A 22,449-nucleotide genomic window follows, 5' to 3' on the forward strand; every position below is an offset into this window, starting at 1 on the left:
ATTATTGCATACAGACCAGACAGAAGAAATCTGAAAAATAAACCTTTCTAATTCTGCCCTTTTTTTTAGATGCACGCCTGAGAATGTTTATTGAAATTTGGCCTATTCATACCTTAGAATTCAGAATTGGAAGGGATGACTATCAATAGCTTCATTAAACAGTGAAAATTCTTGTTTATAACAAGAACCTAAAGGTATTTCTTAAAAAATCCTGAAATGCCTACTAATCAAATTATGATTACTAAAGTTTTAGAGTTAAATTCATTCTGATTATTTTAACTCTTGGAATTGAAGGTCTGTTTATACCATATTCTAGCATAACTTATTTTCCATCCTAAGGCTGTGGAACTATAATAGCAGGATTCTAGGGTCTGTCATATTCACAACTGTATTCCCAGTGCCTGAAACAGTGTTCTATACATGCCTGATACACCCCCTAAAACTAGCTGAATGACTAAGAAAAAATTCTTCAAATATTCTAAATAAAAGAAATTGCACCGCCCAGCCAGGCGTGGCTCAGTGGTTAAGCATCAGCCTAGGATCCAGGCGATCAGGGTTCGATTCCCGGTCAGGGCACATGCCCGGTTGCGGGCTTGGTCAATGACTCTCTCCTTATTGATGTTTCTGTTTCTCTCTCTCCCTCTCCTTTCCTCTCTCTGAAATCAATAAAGATATATTTAAAAAAAAAAAAAGAAACTGCACCATTTCAAAAATGGTTTCCATAACTCGCTACATTTCTATTACCTACCAATTTAATGAAAAATTATAGATGTAGGAAGAGTACCCTCTCTATTATTGCCATGGGGTTTGATTTCTGTGTTTTGTGTTTCTTTTTTGTTTTAGTTCAAGTTAAAAATTCTGTAAGATTCTTTAATGGTCTTCCATTGCCTATGACATCAAGTTGAACTCCTCTGCATGGTACAGGGTCAGAGTTAAGGTAAGTATCCCCTGTACTCCCAACAGTAAAACAATCAATTGGTTTTACTACTTCTTCCACACAATAAACTTCATTAAAATATGGCAAAACATCATTCATATTCAAAAGTCCTCCATGCATGTATAGTAGAGATTTCTTTTTTTTTTTAATCTATTTTTATTGGTTTCAGAGAGAGGAAGGTAGAGGGAGAGAGAAACATCAATGATGAGAGAGTCACTGATTGGCTGCCTCTTGCACGCCCCCAGCTGGGGATCGAGCCCTCAACCTGGGCATGTGCCCTGACCGGGAATAGAATCTAGATCTCCTGGATCATAGATCGATAGCAGAGATTTCTTAAAATATGTTTGTAATTACCTAACCTTGGGGAGAAGCTATTGAAGAGATGAATCCACAAAGTTTCTAGGCAAAAAGAGCAGTATATATAAAGGTACCCTAACATCCTGTTTGGGGAGTTAAATTAAATTCTAATAAGAAAAAATGGTAGGAAGGGTATAGGTGAGTGTGAAAGACCATGCAAAAAAGCTGGATCTAAACCAATTTACATACAATGGAAAGCCACTGAAGGACTTTAAGGAGGAAAGAAGTGTGATCAGATTTCTGGCAATATGCTGTAGAGTAGTTAAAAATCACTGCTGGACTCTATGTGATACTGAGTCTAAACAAGGCAGCACAAGGAGAAGGGACAGGCTATGATAGTCACAGCAAATCATGGTATAGAGAAGACAAAGTCCTGGGGGCGGGAGGTCCGTTATCCGTCCTCCTCTCTTTACATTTAAACGCATAAGCTAATCATAGACCCAGAGTCTATACAGAATTCAATAAGCTGAAATATAAAGAAAATCCTCATCACAGAAATAAACAACTCTACAAATAGGCTTTTAAAATAATAAACCTGCTTAAAAGAGAAATCAAAACATTACAGTGAGGAATAAAAACAAAAAGTGTTTGGCATTTAAATAATAAAGCTAATAATCAGGGGGAGAATTATAATTGCAACTACATACTATTTCTTAAAAATAAAGAAAAATCAAATATTGATAGTATAACATGACAGTCTTCTCAACATGTTCAATTTCATATCCCAAACTTAAAGATCATTTTCCAAGAGTATTTAAGGGCAACAACATTTTCCCCAAGTGCCTCTCTCAAATTCTGAGGAATATTAAAACTACTTGTTTTAATAAAATGTCAAAACACTCTTTTGAAGAAAATATGTCTGCCTATTTTCCCTTCTTCAACTATTCACCAGTCTAAGTCTACCAGAATCTTATCTGTTGATAGCTTTGCATGCTTTTTAGCAATTTTCCAACATTTTCATAGATTTCATGAAACCCTGTATCTTTTATAAGATATGCTAATTTATTTTACAATGCAACCACTTCTCATCTCTTCCATGGATAAAATCTTAATCCTAGTCATCCTCTCCTCTCCTCGGACTGTTGGAATGCTTCTCACTTTCTTCCCGGCTTCCCATGCAGGGGGCTGAAAGGGACACAACTCCTCTCTGTGCTCCACATGGAAACCCCAGTACACACTTTAAAATCTAAATCACATCCTGCTCAAAACTCTCCCATGACTTTCAATATTTACACTTCATTCATGTATCAGCTTAAATGCCAGCTCCTTGGAGAAGCCTGACTTTCTAAACTAAAATAGAACCTCTGCAAACCCCTAGTAGGCCTAATTTTACCTCCTGAGGTACTATTTACACATTACCTACTACTCCTACATTATAACTTTGCTTATTTAGTATCTTCCTCAACATCCACACACACACTCCCCCAAAAGATAAATACCATTAGGGGCTTTGCCAACTAGATTCAACATTTAACAGTATCAAGCACATCAGAAGTATTGAATAAATAGAGCCAGTTACATGAATATAATACTATCTTGTCACGTGTTAGTAAAAGCCATCAGTGAGAGACTGAGTAATAAAGACCTGGGCACAACAGACTAAAAGGCATGCTACTATTATTACACAGAGAGGGATATGATAATGGGAACTGTCAGTTTATTAGTGAATATTTTGTGACATGACAACTTTTGCTTGCCTATATGTACTCACACAGAAAATATTTCATGGATAAAGATCCCATGTATATTAGAAAGTGAAAGCTAAGCTTAAATATAACAATATACCAGAGACGGAGTCATTCCCAACTGTTTTAAATAAGCTTGGAGAAAAGCAATCTGAATTACTTAGCTAAAGTGACCCCCAAATTAACTAGAATTCACAAGGATTTCCATAAAATGGTTAATGGGGAAAATAGCAAACATTTCAGGAAAGCTCTTTAACTAGAACATATCCCTGTGTCCCATTCCCCACATATCGTACCAAACTAGACCCACTATAGCTTTCCTGAACTCACAGGTTCTGAAGGCTACTATAATCTCTCATGTTGGCATTAAACTGCATGATAACCCACGTTATCCAAAACCTATTTGTCTAAAAAGCTTCCACTGACCCTGGCCTGTATGGTTCACTGGGTTGAGTGTGCCGTCCAATGCACCAAAAGTTGCCTGTTTGATTCCCAGTCAGGGCACATGCTCAGGTTGCAGGCTCAATGTTTCTCTCTGCCTTCCTATCTCTCTAAAAAAATCCATTTAAAAAATCTTTAAAAATAAAATAAAAAGCTCCCATTGGACCATTAGCCTAAATGGATTAGCCAGTTAAAAACATGGAATATTGCTCTTTAAATATTTCAAGCAAAAGTTTTCAGAATTTAGGTAGCACTTATTTCATCAAATAGAACTTCAGAAGGAACCACAGACATTTTCTTTATCTCACAAATACTAAACGAGGCCAGTCACTCTAAAACCTAGGGAAACAGTCGCAAGCTAGACAAATATAAACTCTGCTCTAATAAAGTATATAGAAAAAAAGACTTAATTAACTTAATAAGAGTTATGAGACGATGCCAGGGAGATCTAAACTCACCTATCTAAATGCCCTCATTTTAAATCTGGGGAAAGTGATCTGCTGAAGAAAATTCAATAAATTATGGAAAAAGCTCAAGGTTTTACTTTATTAAATTTCCCCTAATACTACCATTTTATGTCCTAAAATTATAGCTTTTTAATGTTATCTGATTTTTTAATTCACTAGATATTTAAAGCTACCATTATTTTAAGAAATCCACCAAACCTTTAATCCAACAGTGAATTCATAATATTATAATATTCTATACCTGGTATGAAAATTCAAAGCATTAAAGAAACAGGTGGGTAACCTGAATCTCATTTCTAGATCATGACCAAAAGTAATTTCTCTGGTGTTTTGTACATTACATGGAAAAGGTCCCCAAGGACTAGTACCATAGGTGCACTTTGTAACATAAATCCTATGCAATTACAAGTTTGAAGTTTTGTACCTGTGTGATGGAGAAGGAGCTTCAAATTGAGGCACTGTGCTATCCTCGCTGACAGGAGAGTATAAACCACTCATTTCCTGAAAGCATAATTATTTGAGTTATAGTAGGTACTCCAAACAGAAGATGTAAAAATCAAAACCAGATATGACCAGGTTTTTATCAGTCCTTTTTTGTATCAACATCCAACTTTCTCAAGGCTTCCTCTCCATAGAGTGCAAAAGCTCAAGAGTATCCACAAAGTTAAGAGGTAAGCTTTTCTAGATACATATTCTTAAAAACTAGATACTCTTCAACAAATATTGTTCATCATTAATAAAGCCACCAATGCAAAAAAAGACAAATGTAAATATAGTTGGTCCTTGAACAACATGGTGGTTGGGGCACCAACCCCCAACCTCCCTATATATCTGCTATAACTTTTGACTCCCCCAAAATTTCACTACTATTAGCCTATTATTGACCAGAAGCCTTACTGATAATGTAAACAGTCAACACATATTTTGTGTTATATGCATTATATATACTGTATTCTTAAAATAAAGTAAGCTAGAGAAAAGAAATTGTTATTAAGAAAATCATGCCCAGCCGGCACAGCTCAATGGCTGAACGTCGACCTATGAACCATTTGATTGCCAGTCAGGGCACATGCCTCAGTTGCAGGCTCGATCCCCAGTGGGCACGCAGGAGGCAACCAATCAATGACTCTCTCTCATCACTGTGTTTCTCTCTCTCCCTCTCTCTCTCTCTTCCTCTCTTTGAAATCAATAAAAACATATTTAAAAAACAGAAAATTATAAGAGAAAATACATTTACAGTATTTGTTGAAAAGAAAAACCTGCATATAAGTGGATCTGCACTGTTCAAATCTGTGTTGTTCAAGGGTCAACAGTATTCTAAATGAGATACACAGTACACTATGTGAACAGTGAACTGGTTAATCACTGATCTCGGTGAGACTACTGATAAATATGACAATATGATAACTGGATCATCAGGTTCAATTCTCTGAAGTCCAGAAGAACAGAACGTGTCAGTCTCTTCTTTAAAAATAACCTCTGCAAACATTAAAAAAAGTAACACTTCCCTTGATTCAGTATTAGCTTTGTTTAATAAAGACTTAAACTCTAAGTCTGATCATTAACCCAGAGCAAAAGGACTCCTAATTAAGCATTATTGCATAAATTATGCCTTTGAATCATACCAACGACGTGGCTTCCTTTTTTATGTTCTATATTTTGATTAATGGAAATATAGCAAATTTTAAAATGCCACTAAAGATACATAGTGAAGCAGAATTATTTCTGACTGATCCAAACTCAATTCAATCATATAGCCAAGCAAGGGACATCAATATAGATACTGAACTTCCACTAACAGTAAACTCAATGTCAATTAACATGTATCAGCAAAAGTGTAACACCTGTGAATAATTAAAAACATACAGTAAATTTAAATACAGCTAAAGATAATAGCCTCACATCATAATAGCCTATGAGCCTCTAAAAGATCCTCCCATGGGTTTCTATAAGTAAACTGTATCATACGATAAATTCTTAGATTATTGGTAAGAATATTATTGGTTTCATATCTTTTTTAAAATTAACATTAGCACCTAGTAATGCACAGTAGGTATGTAAAAAAATATTTACTTAATAAAAGAATGGAATTGTGATATTTTAATATTAATAATGGAGGGTTTTGTGGGAGTTGATTTAAGTTAATATGATGGCACACACAAAATTGAATAATATTTTCAACCTGCCCAAAACTAATTACGGCAATAAAACACACTGAAAACAAATTTAGGATACATTTTATCATCAAGAAAGCAATACCTTTCCTATAAAAAATGCACTCTCAATTAAAATTAAAGCAACATTTGTTACTTTTTATTCAGAGAAGCCCAATCCCATAAATTTAATGCAGCAATTTAAAGAAAAAGTGACAATTTCATGAAATTGAAAAATTGCTAGAGGTGAGAAATTCCTGATATCTTACTTCCACTCTTTTAATATCTTCTTCCAAAACACTTAGCTCCTTCTGGATCTGTTCCAGTTGCTGCAGATAAAAGAGAAAAAGAGAAAGTGTAAATCGAACCATACTGACAGCAGATTACAAAATAACTTTACATTTGAAAAATAATTTCTAGAAAACTAGGCACTAATGATAAATTGTAGAGATGAAAACCCATACACAAAAAGATCTGGAAGTCCTATGTTAAAATGTAAATGAAGAGACTTAATATTTAAGAAAACAAAATGTACTTTTTTAATGCAAGAATTGCATTTATAATAAAAAGATGAACAATGACAATGTGACTCACTAAATAAAAATACAAGACATCCAAAGAACCTCATTCCATTGTCAGCAATTAATGTTAGCATGCCAGTTGTTAACCCCATTTTTAAAAATAAAAATTAGCCTCACAGAGATTATATTCCACCATCCAAAAGCAACCACAAGTTAGCATCTTAACATTTCCTTCTTAAGCATTTTCAAACATCACATAATCTCACTTATATGTAGAATCTAAAGAACATAATAAGCTGAAGAACAAAATAGATAAGTGACAGAAGTATGGAACAGACTGATAAATCTCGGAGGGAAGGTGGTGGTGGGTGGGTAGGCAGGGAGAGATTAAGCAAAGAATTTATATGCATATATAAATGCATAACCCACAGACACAGACAACAGTGTGGTGAAGGCCTGGGGCAGGGAGTGGGTGTTCGGTGGAAAGGGTCAATGGGGAAAAAAGGAGACATGTGGCCCAGCTGGGCATAGCTCAGGGGTTGAGCATGAACCTAGGATCCAGGAGACGCAGTTCGATTCCAGGTCAGTGCACATGCCTGGGTTTCGGGCTCCATCTCCAGCAGGGGGCGTGCAGGAGGCAGCCAATCAATGACTCATCATTGATGTTTCTCTCTCTCTCTCTCTTCCTCTCCCTTTCTCTCTCTGAATCAATAAAGATACATCAAAATAAATAAATGAATAAATAAATATCCCTGAAGGCAAAACTTAAAAAAAAGGGGGGGGGAATCTGTAATACTTTCGACAATAAAGACAATTTTTTAAAAAAATATGTTCTTTCTTTGATATCTTATTGCATCATAAACTTTTCCCACGCCATTTAAATGCAAACATTTTGGCTAGCCGGGCGTGGCTCAGCGGTTGAGCATCAAACTAGGATCCAGGAGATCAGGGTTCGATTCCCAGTCAGGGCACATGCCCGGGTTGCAGGCTCGATCAATGACTCTCTCATCACTGATGTTTCTCTCTCTCTCTCCCCCTCCTTTCCTCTCTCTGAAATCAATAAAGATATAAAAAAAAAATAAAAAAAATAGAAAACTATAGCCCTTGCCCTCATAGAACTTAGTCTAGGGAAGATAGCAAACAAGTAAACCAATAGTTACACCACAGTAAGCATGATGAGGATGGTATGCATAGTTAAGGGAACATAGATTGCTCCTAACCTAGATGGAAAGCTCAGGGGTAGGGAATGGGTAACTGGATAACTGAAAGTACATCTGAAATTAAATGAAAGGCTGAGGCTTAAAGGATTAGAATTTTTCCAGGTAGAAAACAGTGGGAAAATACAAATAAGCAGGGCAAATAATAATAATACATACAAAGGAACAAAAGCTATGAAAAATAATAAATCTGAAGCTATGACAATGAACAAAATCACCCCGATGTCAACCAGCAAAGCCAGAAGAGATGAAAACAAGAACTGGATAGTAGGGACCACCAATATAAGAGATGGGCAAGGGAAGGCGAGACCCTGCATTAACTATCAAGGGCAAAGTGGTAGGTACAAAACTAGGAGAAAAGACCCATACTAGAAACCAGGGGTGGGGTATAAAAAAAGTGATTAGCACTCTTGAGTTGTCAAATGCTTTCAACTCTTCCATCTAATAAACTTCCCTCCACCCTAAGTTTTTTTTTTACAATACTCTAAGACTACTTCAATCAGATGACATTCAAAACTGAACAAGAGAACACTGGTACACTTTCAGAAAAAAGCTGGTTTAAAAACAGAGTAGCAAAACTTAATATATAAAAATGAGATTACCACTGCACACCTATTACAGCATCCAAAATCCAGAACACTGACAACACCAAATGCTGATGAAGATGTGGAGCAACACAAACTCTCATTTGTTGTGAATGGGAATGCAAAATGGTACAGACACTTTGAAAAACAGTTTGGTAGTTTCTTTAAAAAGAAAAAAGAAAACCCCAAACTACTCTTATCATATGATCTAGTAATTACACTCCTTGGTATTTACCCAAAGGAATTGGAAACTTGTAACCACACAAAAACATGTTTATAGCAGCTTTATTCATAACTGCCAACCAAGACATCTTTCAGTAGGTGAATGGATAAACACTGTTACCATCCATACAATGGAATATTATTCAGTACTAGGAAGGAACGAGCTGTCAAGCCTGAAAAGACATGGAGGAAAATTAAATGCATATTACTACATTCAAAAAGTCAATCGAAAAGGCTATAAACTAAAAAAAATTAAAAATAATAAAATAAAAGGTTATAAACTGTATGATTCCAACTCTATGAAATTTTGGAAGAGGCAAAATTATGGAGACAGTAAAAATCAGTGATTGCCAGCGTTTGGGAGTATGGGAAGGGATGAATGGGTGGAGAACAGAGAAATTTTAGGGCACTGAAAATACTCTGTATGATACTATAATGATAGATACATGTAATTATGCTTCTCCAAACCCACATAATGTATAAAACCAAGAATAAAAACCCTAAAGTAAACTACGGACTTTGGATTATTATGATGAGTAAGTGTAGACTCATGAATTGTAACCAATGTACCCTCTGGTGAGGGATATTGATGATGGAGGAGGCTATGCATTTGTGAGGGCAGGGGTATACGGGAAACCTCCGCACCTTCCTCTCAATTTGCTGTCAACCTAAAACTGCTCTAAAAAAAGTTTTTAAACACACACACACAAATTCTAATAAAGTTACCACCAAAAGCAAAGCAAATTTAGTCATATGAAGTAAAAATTAATAATATCTATGTCCTGTACTGGCAGGCTTGACTCAGCCCTTCCACAGAAAACTTTTTTTTTAAGTTGAGAAGAAAATACAGAATAAGCAAGAACCTTCCCCCAACCAAAAAATTAACTGGACTATAGGGGGAATATTAAGATGGCTTATTTAAAAGCAAATGTAAACAGATGTCAGTACTAGTAGACTGTAATAAGTCAGAATGTATAATGTAAAACCTAGACTAACCCCTAAAAAAATATACAAAAAGATATATTAAAAGACATTATAAACAAATCAAAATGGGAATTCAAACCTCTTCTGTATAAGAAACTCCCTTCAAAAATGATTCAGTAATTCATGTAACAAGGAATTGATGTAACAAAGAATCGGTAAGAATGCAGAAAATTATCACCATACATTTAAGTTTACATTGCGCCATGCAACTGCAAAAAACACATTCTTTTCAAGCACAAACATTTCTCAATGTAACCAACTACTAGGTGATAGTGCAAATATCATATTCAAACGAACAAAACAAATTTTCTGATAATCCAATTATAACAGAAATCTGTAACAAAAACACAAGAAAATCCTCATGTCCAAGTAATAAGTAATTATTTATAAACAGCTCGCTGACTTAAAACTATTTTAAACTAAGGAATAACGAACAAAATGCCATATGAAAATAGCTTCAGCCTTTAAAAAAATTTTGGCCTTAAATGCTATATTAGAAAAAAGTCTGCATATGTACAACCAAGTTAACAAATTAGAAAAAGAACAACAACAACAAACAAAGTAGAAGGATGGAAATTATAGAGAACATAAATTAATAAAATAGAAAACAAAACTAAAGAACATAAAGGCAAAAGCTGGTTTTTAGATAAGACTCAAAACTTATACATCCCTGGCAAGAACCAATCAAGAAAAAAAGAGGAAAAGCCACATCATAATCAGCAGAGTCAGGAATGAAGGACACCACTAAAAACTCTGGGAACATTAAAAATTTAACATTGAAACAGATCTTATACCAATAAATAGAAAAGTCAGATGAAATAGACAACTCCTAGAATGTGTATAACATATCAAAAATGACATCTAAAACAAAAACCTGAACAGGCATATAACTGTTGAAGCAACTGAATCAATAGTTTAAAACTCTGCAAACAAACAACGGGTCCAGATAGCTTCTCCAGCAAGATCTTTAAACATTCAGCCAAGATATCCTTCCTAGACTACACAGATTCTTCCAGAAAAACGTAAAAAGGGTACATTCCCCAACTCATTTGTTAACAAACAATATTTAGAGCAAAACTGGGCAAGACCAGTATAAAAAAATTATAGGACAACAGTACTAATGAACACAGGATGCAAAAATCCCAAATGAAGTATCAGCACACCAAACCACCTAGACGAGGGTGTACATCATGCCAAGTCTGATTTCCATAAGGGATGCAAGTGAGGCGAACAACGGTCCTGGTGGGGTCTCCTAGAATGCAGAACATTCTGTGATAAATCTAGGATACTCCTGGGCAAATCAGGACGGTTGGTATTCTTGTGCTCAGTTGATTTACTTGTTAATATTAAACCAATGTAATTATTCACATTAACAGAATGCAAAAAATTTCTTATCGTCTCAAATGCACAAAAATTCTGGAGAATACTCAAACCCCACTAATGATAAGAGGAAAAGATCCTCTTACGAAACTGGGAACAGAAATTTACTTCCTTGAATGATAAAAAGTACCTAGGAAAAACCTACAGAAAACATCATACCTAATGGTGACACGCCGAAAGCTTTCACTTTGAGATCAGCACCAAGACTAGGATGCCCCGCTATCACCACTTCTATTCATCATTGTACCGGATGTCCTAGCCAGCAGAGTAAGACAAGAAAAATAAATAAAAGATATAAGAATCATAAAGAAAGAAACTAAACTTATTTGCAGATGATGATGTGTACACAGAAAACATAAAAGAATCTACAAATTATTAGAATGAGAGTTTAACGAGGTTGCTATATACAAAAACATGTATGTGTAAAAATCAACTCTATTTCTATATACCAGCAACAAACAGCAAGAAACTGAAAGATACACTTCATTTACAATAGCATAAAAAAATGATTGAAGACCTAAGAACAAATCTAAATAAAGATGTATAAGAATAATACCCTGAAACATATCAAAATTCTGTAGGACATTCTTAAGGACCCAACTATACGGAAAGAAATACCATGTTTATGGGTTAGAAGACTCAATGTTGTAAAGATATAGTCTCCCACACTGATCTACAGAGTAATCCCAATAAAAATCACAGGTTTATCACCAAAATATACAGCTGGTTCTAAAATTTATATAGAAATACAAATAGCCGTGAATAGCTGAGACATTCCTAAAGAACAGTAGCTTACTTTAAAGTTCCAGTACTTAATACAATGTGGTACTGCAAATAATAAGACAAATAGACCAGTGGCACATATGAGAGAGCCTAGAAACAGACCCACACATATATGGACACATAATGTATGACAAAGACAGTACTTTAAAGCAATGGGGAAAGAACCCTTTAATTAAGGATGCTTAGATGACTGGTTATCTATATGAAAAGTTTCCTATCCCTCACACTATACACAATAAATTTCCAAGTAAATTACAGATCTGAATGTGAAAAATAAGGAATTAAAGATTCAAATAAACAATATAGCAAAAATGTCTTTATGACCTCCAGTGGAGAATTATTCTTACCTGACACAAAAGGCACTAATTATAACAGGAAAGATGAATAAACTTGACTCTAGTAAAGACAGAAACTTGCTCATCAAACATCAATTAAGACAATGAAAAAAGCAGCCCAATTAGAGAGGGAAATATTTGCGATGATAGATAGATAGATAGATAGATAGATAGATAGATAGATAGATAGATAGATAGATAGACAGACAGACAGATAGACAGATAGATATGGATAGATAGATAAGACAAAGAACTTTTATCTAGACTATATAAACAACAAACCATTAAGAAAATCAACTAACAAAACAGAAAAGATGCAAAAAGCCTTAAGCAAGTAATTCACACATACACAAAAACTTTAAATAGCCAATAAACATAGTACCAGGTGCTCAACATAATTAGTCATCAGAAAAATGCAAATTAAAACCATAAAAAGATAGCAATACATACCCCAAAGATTAGCTAAACTGAAAAGTCTATTGATACCAAGTATTGGCATAAGTTCAGTGCAATAGGAAGACTCATACAATGCCCATAGGAAGTGTAACTAAAGTAATACAAGTGCTTAGGAAAACAGTTTGTTCATATCCTATGACTCATCAATCCCACTTCTATATACATTCCATACAGATATATATGCTAACATACATCTGGATACATATGTAAGACAGTAGAGCCTTTTGTGAATAGCTGCAAACCAAGAACAACTTAATAGTCCATCAGCAACAAAAGTGGGGTATATTCATGTAATAGAATACAACAAAAATAATCAACTACAGCCACATAGAACAATACGGATGAATCTTAACACTGAGCCAAGGAAGACAATAACAACATATTACTATAGAAGTGCATTTATGTAAGTTGAAAAAAAGAGAGACATAAATACTTAGGCATCAAAACACTTAAGAAAAACAGGAGGTGATTATCGTAAATATCAGAATATTAACTACCTAATGGGCAAAGAGGAAGGATATAAACTGGAAAGGGAAGAAAGCTTCAGAATTCCTAGCAATAACCTATTGCTTAATCAGGATGGTGGTACATGGATGGGCACTCTACTATGATTCTTTAAACTGTAAATCTGCTTAATAAACTTTTCTGTGTACTTCACATAAAAACATTGAAACATTCAATTCATTAACATTCCAAACAAAACCAAAAAGAAACCAGGGCTCATCAAAACTGCCCCATTACAGCAAATTAAATAGGTACCACAAATGTCCAGAAGCATATTTTAAAATGAAATCAAATGAAATATACAGCAACTCGTTCAAGTGCTAATACAAATTTGCACAGATGAAACTGGCTTTTCATGGAAACCAAAGCCCAATTGTTCAATCTGAACATGAAGAATAACATGTTCAGTTATACACATATATTGATTAAATATGTGTATAGGCAGGCCTCCAAAGATCCCCACCTCTCAGTATTCACATCCTTCTGTAATGTCCTCTCTTTGTGCAGGCTGGACCTAATGATTTGCTTCTAACGAACAGAAAACAGTACACATGTTGGGATGTCACTTCTAAGATTCAGTTACAAAAACTATGTGACTGCTGTTTTCAAAACTCTCTCTTGCTTTCTCACGTACTTCCTGAGGGAAGCTAGCTGTCATGTAGTAAGCTATCCTATGGAGAGGCCCATGTGGCAAGAAACTGGCATTTCTTTCCAAGAGCCAGTGAGTGAGCTTGAAATGGTCCTATCCCAGTGGGACTGAGATAACTGCTGTCCTGGTCAACAGCTTGATTGTAGCTTAGTAAGAAACCCTGAGCCAAGGCACTCAGTTACACTGTATCAACGTTCCTGACCCAAGATATTCAATAAACGTTTGATGTTTTAAGCCATTAAATTTGAGGGTAACTTGTTACACAGCAATAGAAAACTAATTCAGAGATATACTAAGTGCACATTCCTGTCTCTTAATATTCAAAAGAGTCAGTAGGATAAAATAAGTCAAAAATGAAGGTTAAATTAAGATTCTAATAGCCCTAAAATACTAGTGAGATGGGACAGTGGAATAAATATGTTAAATCTTAAAAGCAGATTTAACTTCTTTTTGGTATATATCGATATCTAAATCAAGACTCATCAAAACCCCAATGAGAAGTTAAGTATGGCCCTGGCCAGGTCGCTCAGTTGGTTGGAGTGTCATCCCATACACTAAAAAGTTGCGGGTTCAATTCCCAGTCAGGGCACACACCTAGGTTTCGGGTTTGATCTCCAGATAGGGGAGTGTACAGGAGGCTACCAATCAATCAATCAATAAATCAATTTATTCCTCGGGTGAGGAACAGATAAATAAATAAGTATGAAATCACAAAGTTAATTTTCAAAGTCTGAATGCTTATCTTAGGAAAATAAATGCAAAAGCAGTAGTATGCCTCCTGATCATTTTGTATTTTGCTTGAATAAGTTCAAGTATAAACTATACTACAAGAGATAAGACCTCTAACAATTATATTCATTTTGAGGATTAAACATGAACTTATACTTTATAATTTTGCAAAAAATATAACCACTCACTTCATTCTGTCTGCACTAAATCTTGAGATATTAATCCACTATATTTTCTAGAGTAAAGTTCATTATGATTACAGATCACTAATGTACCCAACTCCAATTATGGAAGAAATTTATGAAATGTAATCAAAGTAACAGGTAAATTTTTAAAAGTCTGTTAACCTAGCTCCAAATTTTCAAATGTTTCAAATTTTGTTAACCTAGCTCCTCAAAGTCCCTTGTGTAATTAAACTTGAAATACTCAAAAATCACTGAATGATGGATACATTGAACACAAGAAAACCAAAATGTATTATTGACAATATAATCAGTATACAGGAGAGGCACCAATATTCAGAAGTACCTGGAACTACAGTAGTATGTGTCTTCATTAAACTGCTTACCATAATAAAATATGGACCAGGGTTAAAGAAAATGTATCATTCACAAGATCACATTACTTCGAACTAAAGGTAAGCTGAAAAATTCTACAACACAATTACCCTAGACATTTAATAACAAAAAATAGAAACACTGATACTAAAAGCTATGTGATCAAAGGCAATATCATAAAGGGTGTTACTGGAGGCCATCAACCAATCAGAGAGAGGACAAATTAGGATCACAAGAAAGAGTTATTGTTAAGAATCAGTTCTCCACTGATCTCTCACATTTCTGCTCATTGTGTGATAGCTTTTGTTTCAAATTATCTTTTCAATGATGTATAAAGAATGCTCTGGCAAGGCAGAAACAGTGCCTTCTTCCAGGAAATAGGGCAGATTTATTTTCTGATCAATATAATAAAAATAGTGTGTGTACCTGCATCAAAGGCTGGACAGGTTTGCTAGCAGACCCCTTTAAAAGACTGAGGTTTCCTAAGTTCAGGGTTCCTTAGTTGTAATATAAATCCATTGTATGTGCAGTGTCAACCTGTGTCCATCTCTACATTGCCTCTGTAGAACTTGGGGGTCACAAGGAACTGATATAAACATGGGGCTGATGCTGCCAGGTGTGATGTAATTAAGTACTTTATCTCCTACCCAGGAGTCGCACATCTTCTCCCAGCATCTATAAACTGTGGCAGGCTACCTTGTTAACTTGCTAGTAAGATAAAAATCTCAGACCTTTACAGCTTTTTTAACAGTTATATGCTATGTCCTCATTACCTGAAACAATTTCAAATCTAACAATTTATTGCAAGCATTAATAGACCCCTAGAGAAGCACTAAGAAATCGCAGGGGCTAATGAAAACCTTAAATAACAGGGCACAGACATTGACCAGCCATTTCATTTAACCCCCAGATACTTAACTGATTTATTCATTCATTATCAGGCAATTTCCTAAGTACCAAATCTCATTCTCAAAGAGTTCAAAGTCTAAGGGAAGAAGAAACATATACAACTACTGCAAAACAATTTCACATTCTGTTTTAAAAGGGGGGGTGGAGGGTACTGTATAGAATATGAAAAATTATCACTTTTCTAAAGAGCTTTCTATAGCAAAAAATGTTGAGTGTGCATATTCAATTAATAATTTTATTTCCATATATTATAAAATTTAACTTTGTTATTCAAAGTGTAGTCCAAGGACCAAGAGCATCACCACCAGAAGCTTGCTAGAAATGTAGATTATCAGACTCCAACACACACTCTTTTAATCAGAACTTGGGATTCTAACAAGATCCTCAGGTGATTCTCACACACATATAAAAGTTTAAGAAGTATTCCCACAAACACAGAAAAAAGCAGAATAAATCAATCTTAAATTTATAATGAAGATAGTGTTTTTGATAACAGACATATTAAAATCAAAATTGTTAACAAAAGTTAAGGATAACAGTCACAAGCCATGTAAAAATAATTAGCTATAAACACTAACATAACACAAAAAAAGTCTGTCTGAACAAGCTAAGAAAAAGTTAAAGATACACATCATGAATAATCAAAAAAGGGGAAATATCAAATTAAGACAATATAAGGTTCTGGCAATGCACACTTAAAGTATTTCATCAAAATAAAGACATTTCTCATCTTTTAATTTTCAAAAATAATAAAGATAGCCTAGGGTCTAGCACATACGAGGTGGTCAGATCTCATGAGTAAAAAGTACCTCACTTAGACAACTAAAATAAAAACACATGAGATCTGAGGTAGTTAGGGGCTTAGACATAAAAACAACTTCCAGGTTACTGTAGCATGCTGCCCAGGGCACAGGAGCCTGACTTTGATTTTTACATATTCAGTGCAAGTGTGCTATAACTAAGGAACTTCAAAAATGTTAAATTAGAGCATTCCAGTTATAAAATTGTTAATAAAAAATTATCTTCTAGCTATCCTGCTGACTTACACCTTCCAAGTTCTAAACAGGTAGCCATGTTTTTACCCAGTCATGCATTTTTACCATTACGAAAATTGTAACCCTTTCTATCTAAGTCTCTATTATCTAAATTTTCTTTCAGGGTAAAGGGTAGGCTGTCATTTGATAATTCTATTTTATATTTTTTATAGCTTTGAAGGAAGTCATTGCATTCATTCCTATATAAGACTTTTCAGCACATCTCCAGATAAAGGATTTTTAAAGAACCAAGTTGTAAAGGTAAAAGAAGTTAAAGTAACAAAGCGCAAGAAAAACTCATGAAAACACAAATGCTTTTAAACGTTTAAAAAAAAATTTTTAGCCTGATATGCCTTTACAAAAATGGGGGGAAATGGGAATAGTCAACAACAGTAAATAAAACATTATGTAAAATACACAAAATAATATACCTCTCTCTTATTTCTTCTTGCAACCTTGAGGAATTCCATAAGGATCTGTAGTTGGGCTGCATGTGATTCCTATAATAGAAAATTATAATTGTTCTTTTAAAAATATAATGTATGAGTTCAAAGTTTTAACACCACAATATAATCAGCATGAAACAACTTAATGCATCCACTTAAGTCAGTCTATTACTTCTATTCAGTTTTCCCATTTGCTAATTGAAATTTTAAAAAGCAAGCCATTTTTCCCCAAAAACTAAAACTAATTTTAAGAAACAGGTGCTTTAAATTCATTTTTCATCTCCCTTGCTGAGTGAGAAACTACTCAAGGGAAGTGCTGATTCTGCTATCTGCCCTACCTTTCTACTTCCCAATCACACTACTACAACATCAAGGCAAAAATCACACTGGAACCAACAGAGTAGAGTTTTTAGACCCTAACATCACTTTCCCCATAAGAAGTTTATTTGCAGGGGAGTAAGAAGCACGATAAATGAAAAGAAATCCATACCTTCAGAAGTTAAATTTACTATTTCTGGTTATTACCTGCTCATAGATGTGACAATATAGTTCTGTAGAAGATTTCAGTCAAAATCAAACAATTAAAAACAAAAATTTTAAAATAATCAAGTGACAGAAGGGGTAAATAGCCCAAATTGGTAACAAACAAAAATGTAACGGATAAATGATAATTATAAGGTTGACATTTTCTGGGTATCAAAAAATACAATTACAAAAAATATGTCTTTTAATGTTAAAATTAACATAAAGAACCAAGGAATTCCAAGTGTCTCAATAAATATATGTAAAAAGAAAACCAAAAGGTAAAAATGAAATTGCAACAAGATAAGTTTATGAACAAATATAATTCCAATTTTTTAATATATATTTGAAAAATAGAATAAAAATGCCCAGTGGAACACTTCCAAAACAAGCAAAATAAGAGGGATTAATAAAACTTTCATTTACCTGGCTATGCAACAGAATTATAGGATCCAGTTGTTAAACACTGGGACAGATTTTACCTGATTCTATTACTCTAGAAAAGATTCCAGGAATCCATATGTTTAACAAGTCCCCAGATGATAAGAATAAGCCTATCAAAATTTGAAGAAGCAGTAAGATATTACATGTACTACAAAAGAGCATGGCCACCTCGCCTCCACTCCCGGAGTACATCACCCCTTTGGGGAGAGGGAGGAAATCTTTGCATTTTAAAGAATAAAAGGCAAAATAGATCAATGAAATGTTTAAGTCAAGACAAGGACAAAGGAGGACAAATTCGAACTGACAGTCACATTAGGATTAACAAACACAATTAACAAATCACAACTAAATAGGTGCACTCTCCCTCCTGGGAGCAAGCCTGCACCTTTCCCTTCCCCCTCTTCTTCCCTCAAAGGCCTGTATCTCCTAAACTCTAAGGGACCTAAGGAGACTTCCAAACAGGGAAGCAATGGGCAGAGGCAGCTAGTTCTAGGCTAACCCCCTGAACCCGTCCCCAAGGCCCCGTTTTCTCTGACTCTCCAGTGAGCTGACTGCAGCCCCACCTTGGCTCGCCTCTTTCCCATGTCTCTAGAGAGCCAAAGCAGCCCTGCCTAGTCTCTCCTGTTGCTCCTTCTATCTTAAGCCCTTCCTTGTTTCACCGTCCCCAGCTTTAATAAACATACTCTCAAAATCAAAATAAACAATTAAATAAGTACATTTGTAAAGCATGGTGTGATGAGAGATTTAAAAGTGAGGTTTTTTTCTTGCATAACAAACTGGCATTTATTGAACCTGAGACACATTCCTGCGAAGTAAACTATCCCAAAGAACAAACTCACAAGGGCTCTGTGTCCCAACAATATGACAATGTATCCTCGGATCCTCTGCACCTTTCTTGGGACTCTTCACACTGATTATTTATAACTGTCTACAGATGATTAATGGCTAGAGCCAAGATCACATCTTTATACAAAAAAGAACATGCACAACCAAGACTGCTAATAAATAACACACTTCATTTGCAAAGGAAATGTACAAACTATCCTCAAAATAGTAAGTTTGAATACTTCATATCTACCAACTAAGACATAAACAGGTTAATAATGCTCGTGATTTGTAGAAAGGGGAGCGAGACCCCCCAGCTTTATGGTAAAAAAAACAAAACAAGCCAGTTTTCCTTTGACCTTGTAATGTCATTTGACTTTGTAAATTAGGAGTGCTATTTATTACTTGGATTTTAAGGGAAAGAAAGAGGAAAGAAAAGTAAGAAGGGGAGGAGATGGAGTAGACAGAAGAGAAGACAAGACTTGACTTTCCATTATAACAGAAAGTCAAAGTTTTAGGATTCTAACTTAAAAACCTTGTAAAACTTTATGAGTGCCTCCCCTACTTGGCTTCAAGTCCCTATCTATAAAATAAGGAGGTAACATTTCACAAATGAGAGTCACTTTGCCGTATATCTTATGTAATTGTTACTATGACTTAGGTGGTAGTTTTCTCTGTATCAATACATTCTTTTCCTTAAATCTACTGTGAAAACAGTCTAAAGGATATGCACTTCTGGTATTATAACTGATACACCAGCTTCAGACAAGGGACACCTCAAGAGGTAACCACATACAATTCAGAATAATAAAGGGAACGATTCATCCAGAAGATGTAACAATCCTAGACATGGATGCACCTAATAAGGAGCTTCCAAACAAATGAAGCAAAAATCACAGAAAACAATGAAAACTAGACAACTGAAATTATATTTTTAACATATCCCTATCAGTAACTGATAGAGCCAGGAGGAATACAAGATTTGAATAATATTAACAAACTACATAACAACATTTATAAAAGCATTACAACAAAGAGCATGCTGTTTTCAAATGCAAGTGATCATTTAACAAAATAGACCATACATCATACAATGAAAATCACAATAAATTTCAACGGGCCAAAAGCATACAAATTGAACTTTTACATCTGGCTAAAATGCGGTGAGAAATACAGAATTTACACTCCTCCTTAAACAACAAAACAGAAAGCCAGATATGAAACAATGGTTTTCAGACAAAGAATCAGAAATATTACATTTTCCCAGGAGCCAGAGTGGAAAAACCTTGAAATACACAGGCATTAGGTAGAATACTCAAAAAGGTTACCTCAAGTAGGAGAGCAAGTTAGCCTAGACAAATATCTGCTCTGGTCCAACCTAACAAACCTTAAAAACAAGCTCCAAGAGAATCAAACTTTTCCCAAGTAACCTAATTACATGCCAGAACAAAGTTTAGGAATGCATAAAGGAATGCAAAAATACCCAGCATTAAACAAGGTAAAATTGACAATTTCTGGCATACAATCAAAAAATTAATAATCATACAAATAAGAAGGAAAGTACATCCATAATAAGGGGGAAAGTCAGCAATAAAAAGGGGTATATAGAAATGACACAAATAACAGAATTATTAAAAACATTAAAAGAATTATTATAACTACCTATGTTCTAGAAGTTAGAGGAAAGCATAAGCATGTTACGGAGGCACATGGAAGATAGAAATGATTAGTGAATTTGACAACAAAAATAGAAACTATCCAAAATGAACTAAAGTTAAAAGATAAAACATAAATGAACAGAGCTGTTTATCAATGGACTATGGAGTAACTTCAACTAGCCTAATAGTTGTGTAATTGAAGTTCTCAAAGTGGAAGAGGGGACAGGAAAATATCTGAAAAACCAAGAACTGAAAATTTTCCAAATCTCATAGAAACTATAAACACACAGATCCAAGATTCTCAAAGAACCTCAGGAACAAGAAACATGGGGAATGGGGGTGGAGGTGAGAGTGAAGAACTATACTAAGGCATATCAAAATCAAAATGCTTAAAACCATGAGAGCATCTTACACTTGGAGAAATATATTCTAGCCTGAGTACCAGCAATAAGAATGGCAGCAGACTTCTCATCTGAAGCAATGTAAGACAGAAGAAAATGGAGAAACATCTTTAAAATACTGAAATTAAAATTCTAGATCTAAAATAATCTAGAATTCTATACTTATTTGGAAGTACCTTTCTCAAACACAAAGGCAAAATAAAGGCTTGCTCAGACAAAGAAGCTAAAAAATTCATCACCAGATCTGCATTAAAGAAATGATAAACGTTGTCCTTCAGGCAGAAGGAAAATTACAGATGGAATTCAAAAGAATGAATGAAAATAAAAGAATGAAGTGCACCAGAAGTGGAAAATATATGAGTAAATATACGACTTTTAAAATCATGTTACCTGGCCACAATGCAATTCAACTAGAATTTGATTACCTAAATATATTTTTGGCAAAGTAGCAATATCCAAAATACACACACACATGCACACACACAAGCATCTGACAACTATCAGTTAGGCAGAAACTAAAAAAGAGAAAATAGCAAGTGTTAATATGGTACAAACTCAAAGAAGAGTAATTTGGCAATATTTAGTAATATTTAGTAAGTTAAAATGTGCATGCAAACCCTACAGCAATTCCACTTCTTAACTCACTAAGTGGAATATACAGTGTATCCCCCCAAAATGTGTACACATTTAGCAGCTGATAACCCAACTGATGTTAAGTTATTCAAAGTGTGTATACACTTTTTCAGGACACTCTGTACATGTATGACACAAGGAGACACGTATAACAATATTAAATGCAGTATTGTCATTCATATCCAAGAATTGGGGAGAACTTAAACATCTACGTACAGGGGAAGAGATATGTTCTTGCAATGGATTCCTATAAGAAGTTAAAATAAACTAGATCTATGCGTATCGACGTGAACCTCAAAAGCAAACAAAGAATATGTCAAAAGGATAACTACAGCATGAAACTCTTCATATAAACGTCTAAATTATACAAACAATACTTTATATAACTGTAGATACAAATACATGTAAGAAAAGCATATACGTGCTTGAGAAAAATACTTGCCAGTTTCATCTGGGGGAATGAAATAAGATGAGAGATGAGAGGGCTTAAGTATAAAAAAATATTTAATTCTCAAAAGGCAGATCTAAGACATATTTGGCAAAGTGTTAATAATTAGTGAAACTGAAACAAGTTATGTCAAGAGACTCATTATTTTCTGTACTTTTCTACATGTTG

The 22,449-nt window shown here is 34.5% G+C and overlaps 1 protein-coding gene across 3 annotated transcripts in view; it reads right to left on the reverse strand.

Moving 5' to 3' along the window:
- COP1 (COP1 E3 ubiquitin ligase) overlaps window positions 1–22,449 on the reverse strand; it is a 93,440-nt gene that overhangs the window by 47,611 nt on the left and 23,380 nt on the right. For 2 of the 3 annotated variants that reach the window (XM_016221443.2, XM_016221442.2), the window contains exons 6-8: window positions 17,336–17,404; window positions 6,310–6,369; window positions 4,312–4,388 (exon numbers count right to left, since the gene is read on the reverse strand). In XM_016221443.2, coding sequence (XP_016076929.2) covers window positions 4,312–4,388; window positions 6,310–6,369; window positions 17,336–17,404 — 206 coding nt within the window. The remainder of the gene's footprint in view (window positions 1–4,311; window positions 4,389–6,309; window positions 6,370–17,335; window positions 17,405–22,449) is intronic. The other variant, XM_087828287.1, reaches the window with a different exon arrangement.

Source organism: Miniopterus natalensis, chromosome 19 (assembly GCF_054644295.1).
Source record: "Miniopterus natalensis isolate mMinNat1 chromosome 19, mMinNat1.hap1, whole genome shotgun sequence".
NCBI lineage: Eukaryota > Metazoa > Chordata > Mammalia > Chiroptera > Miniopteridae > Miniopterus > Miniopterus natalensis.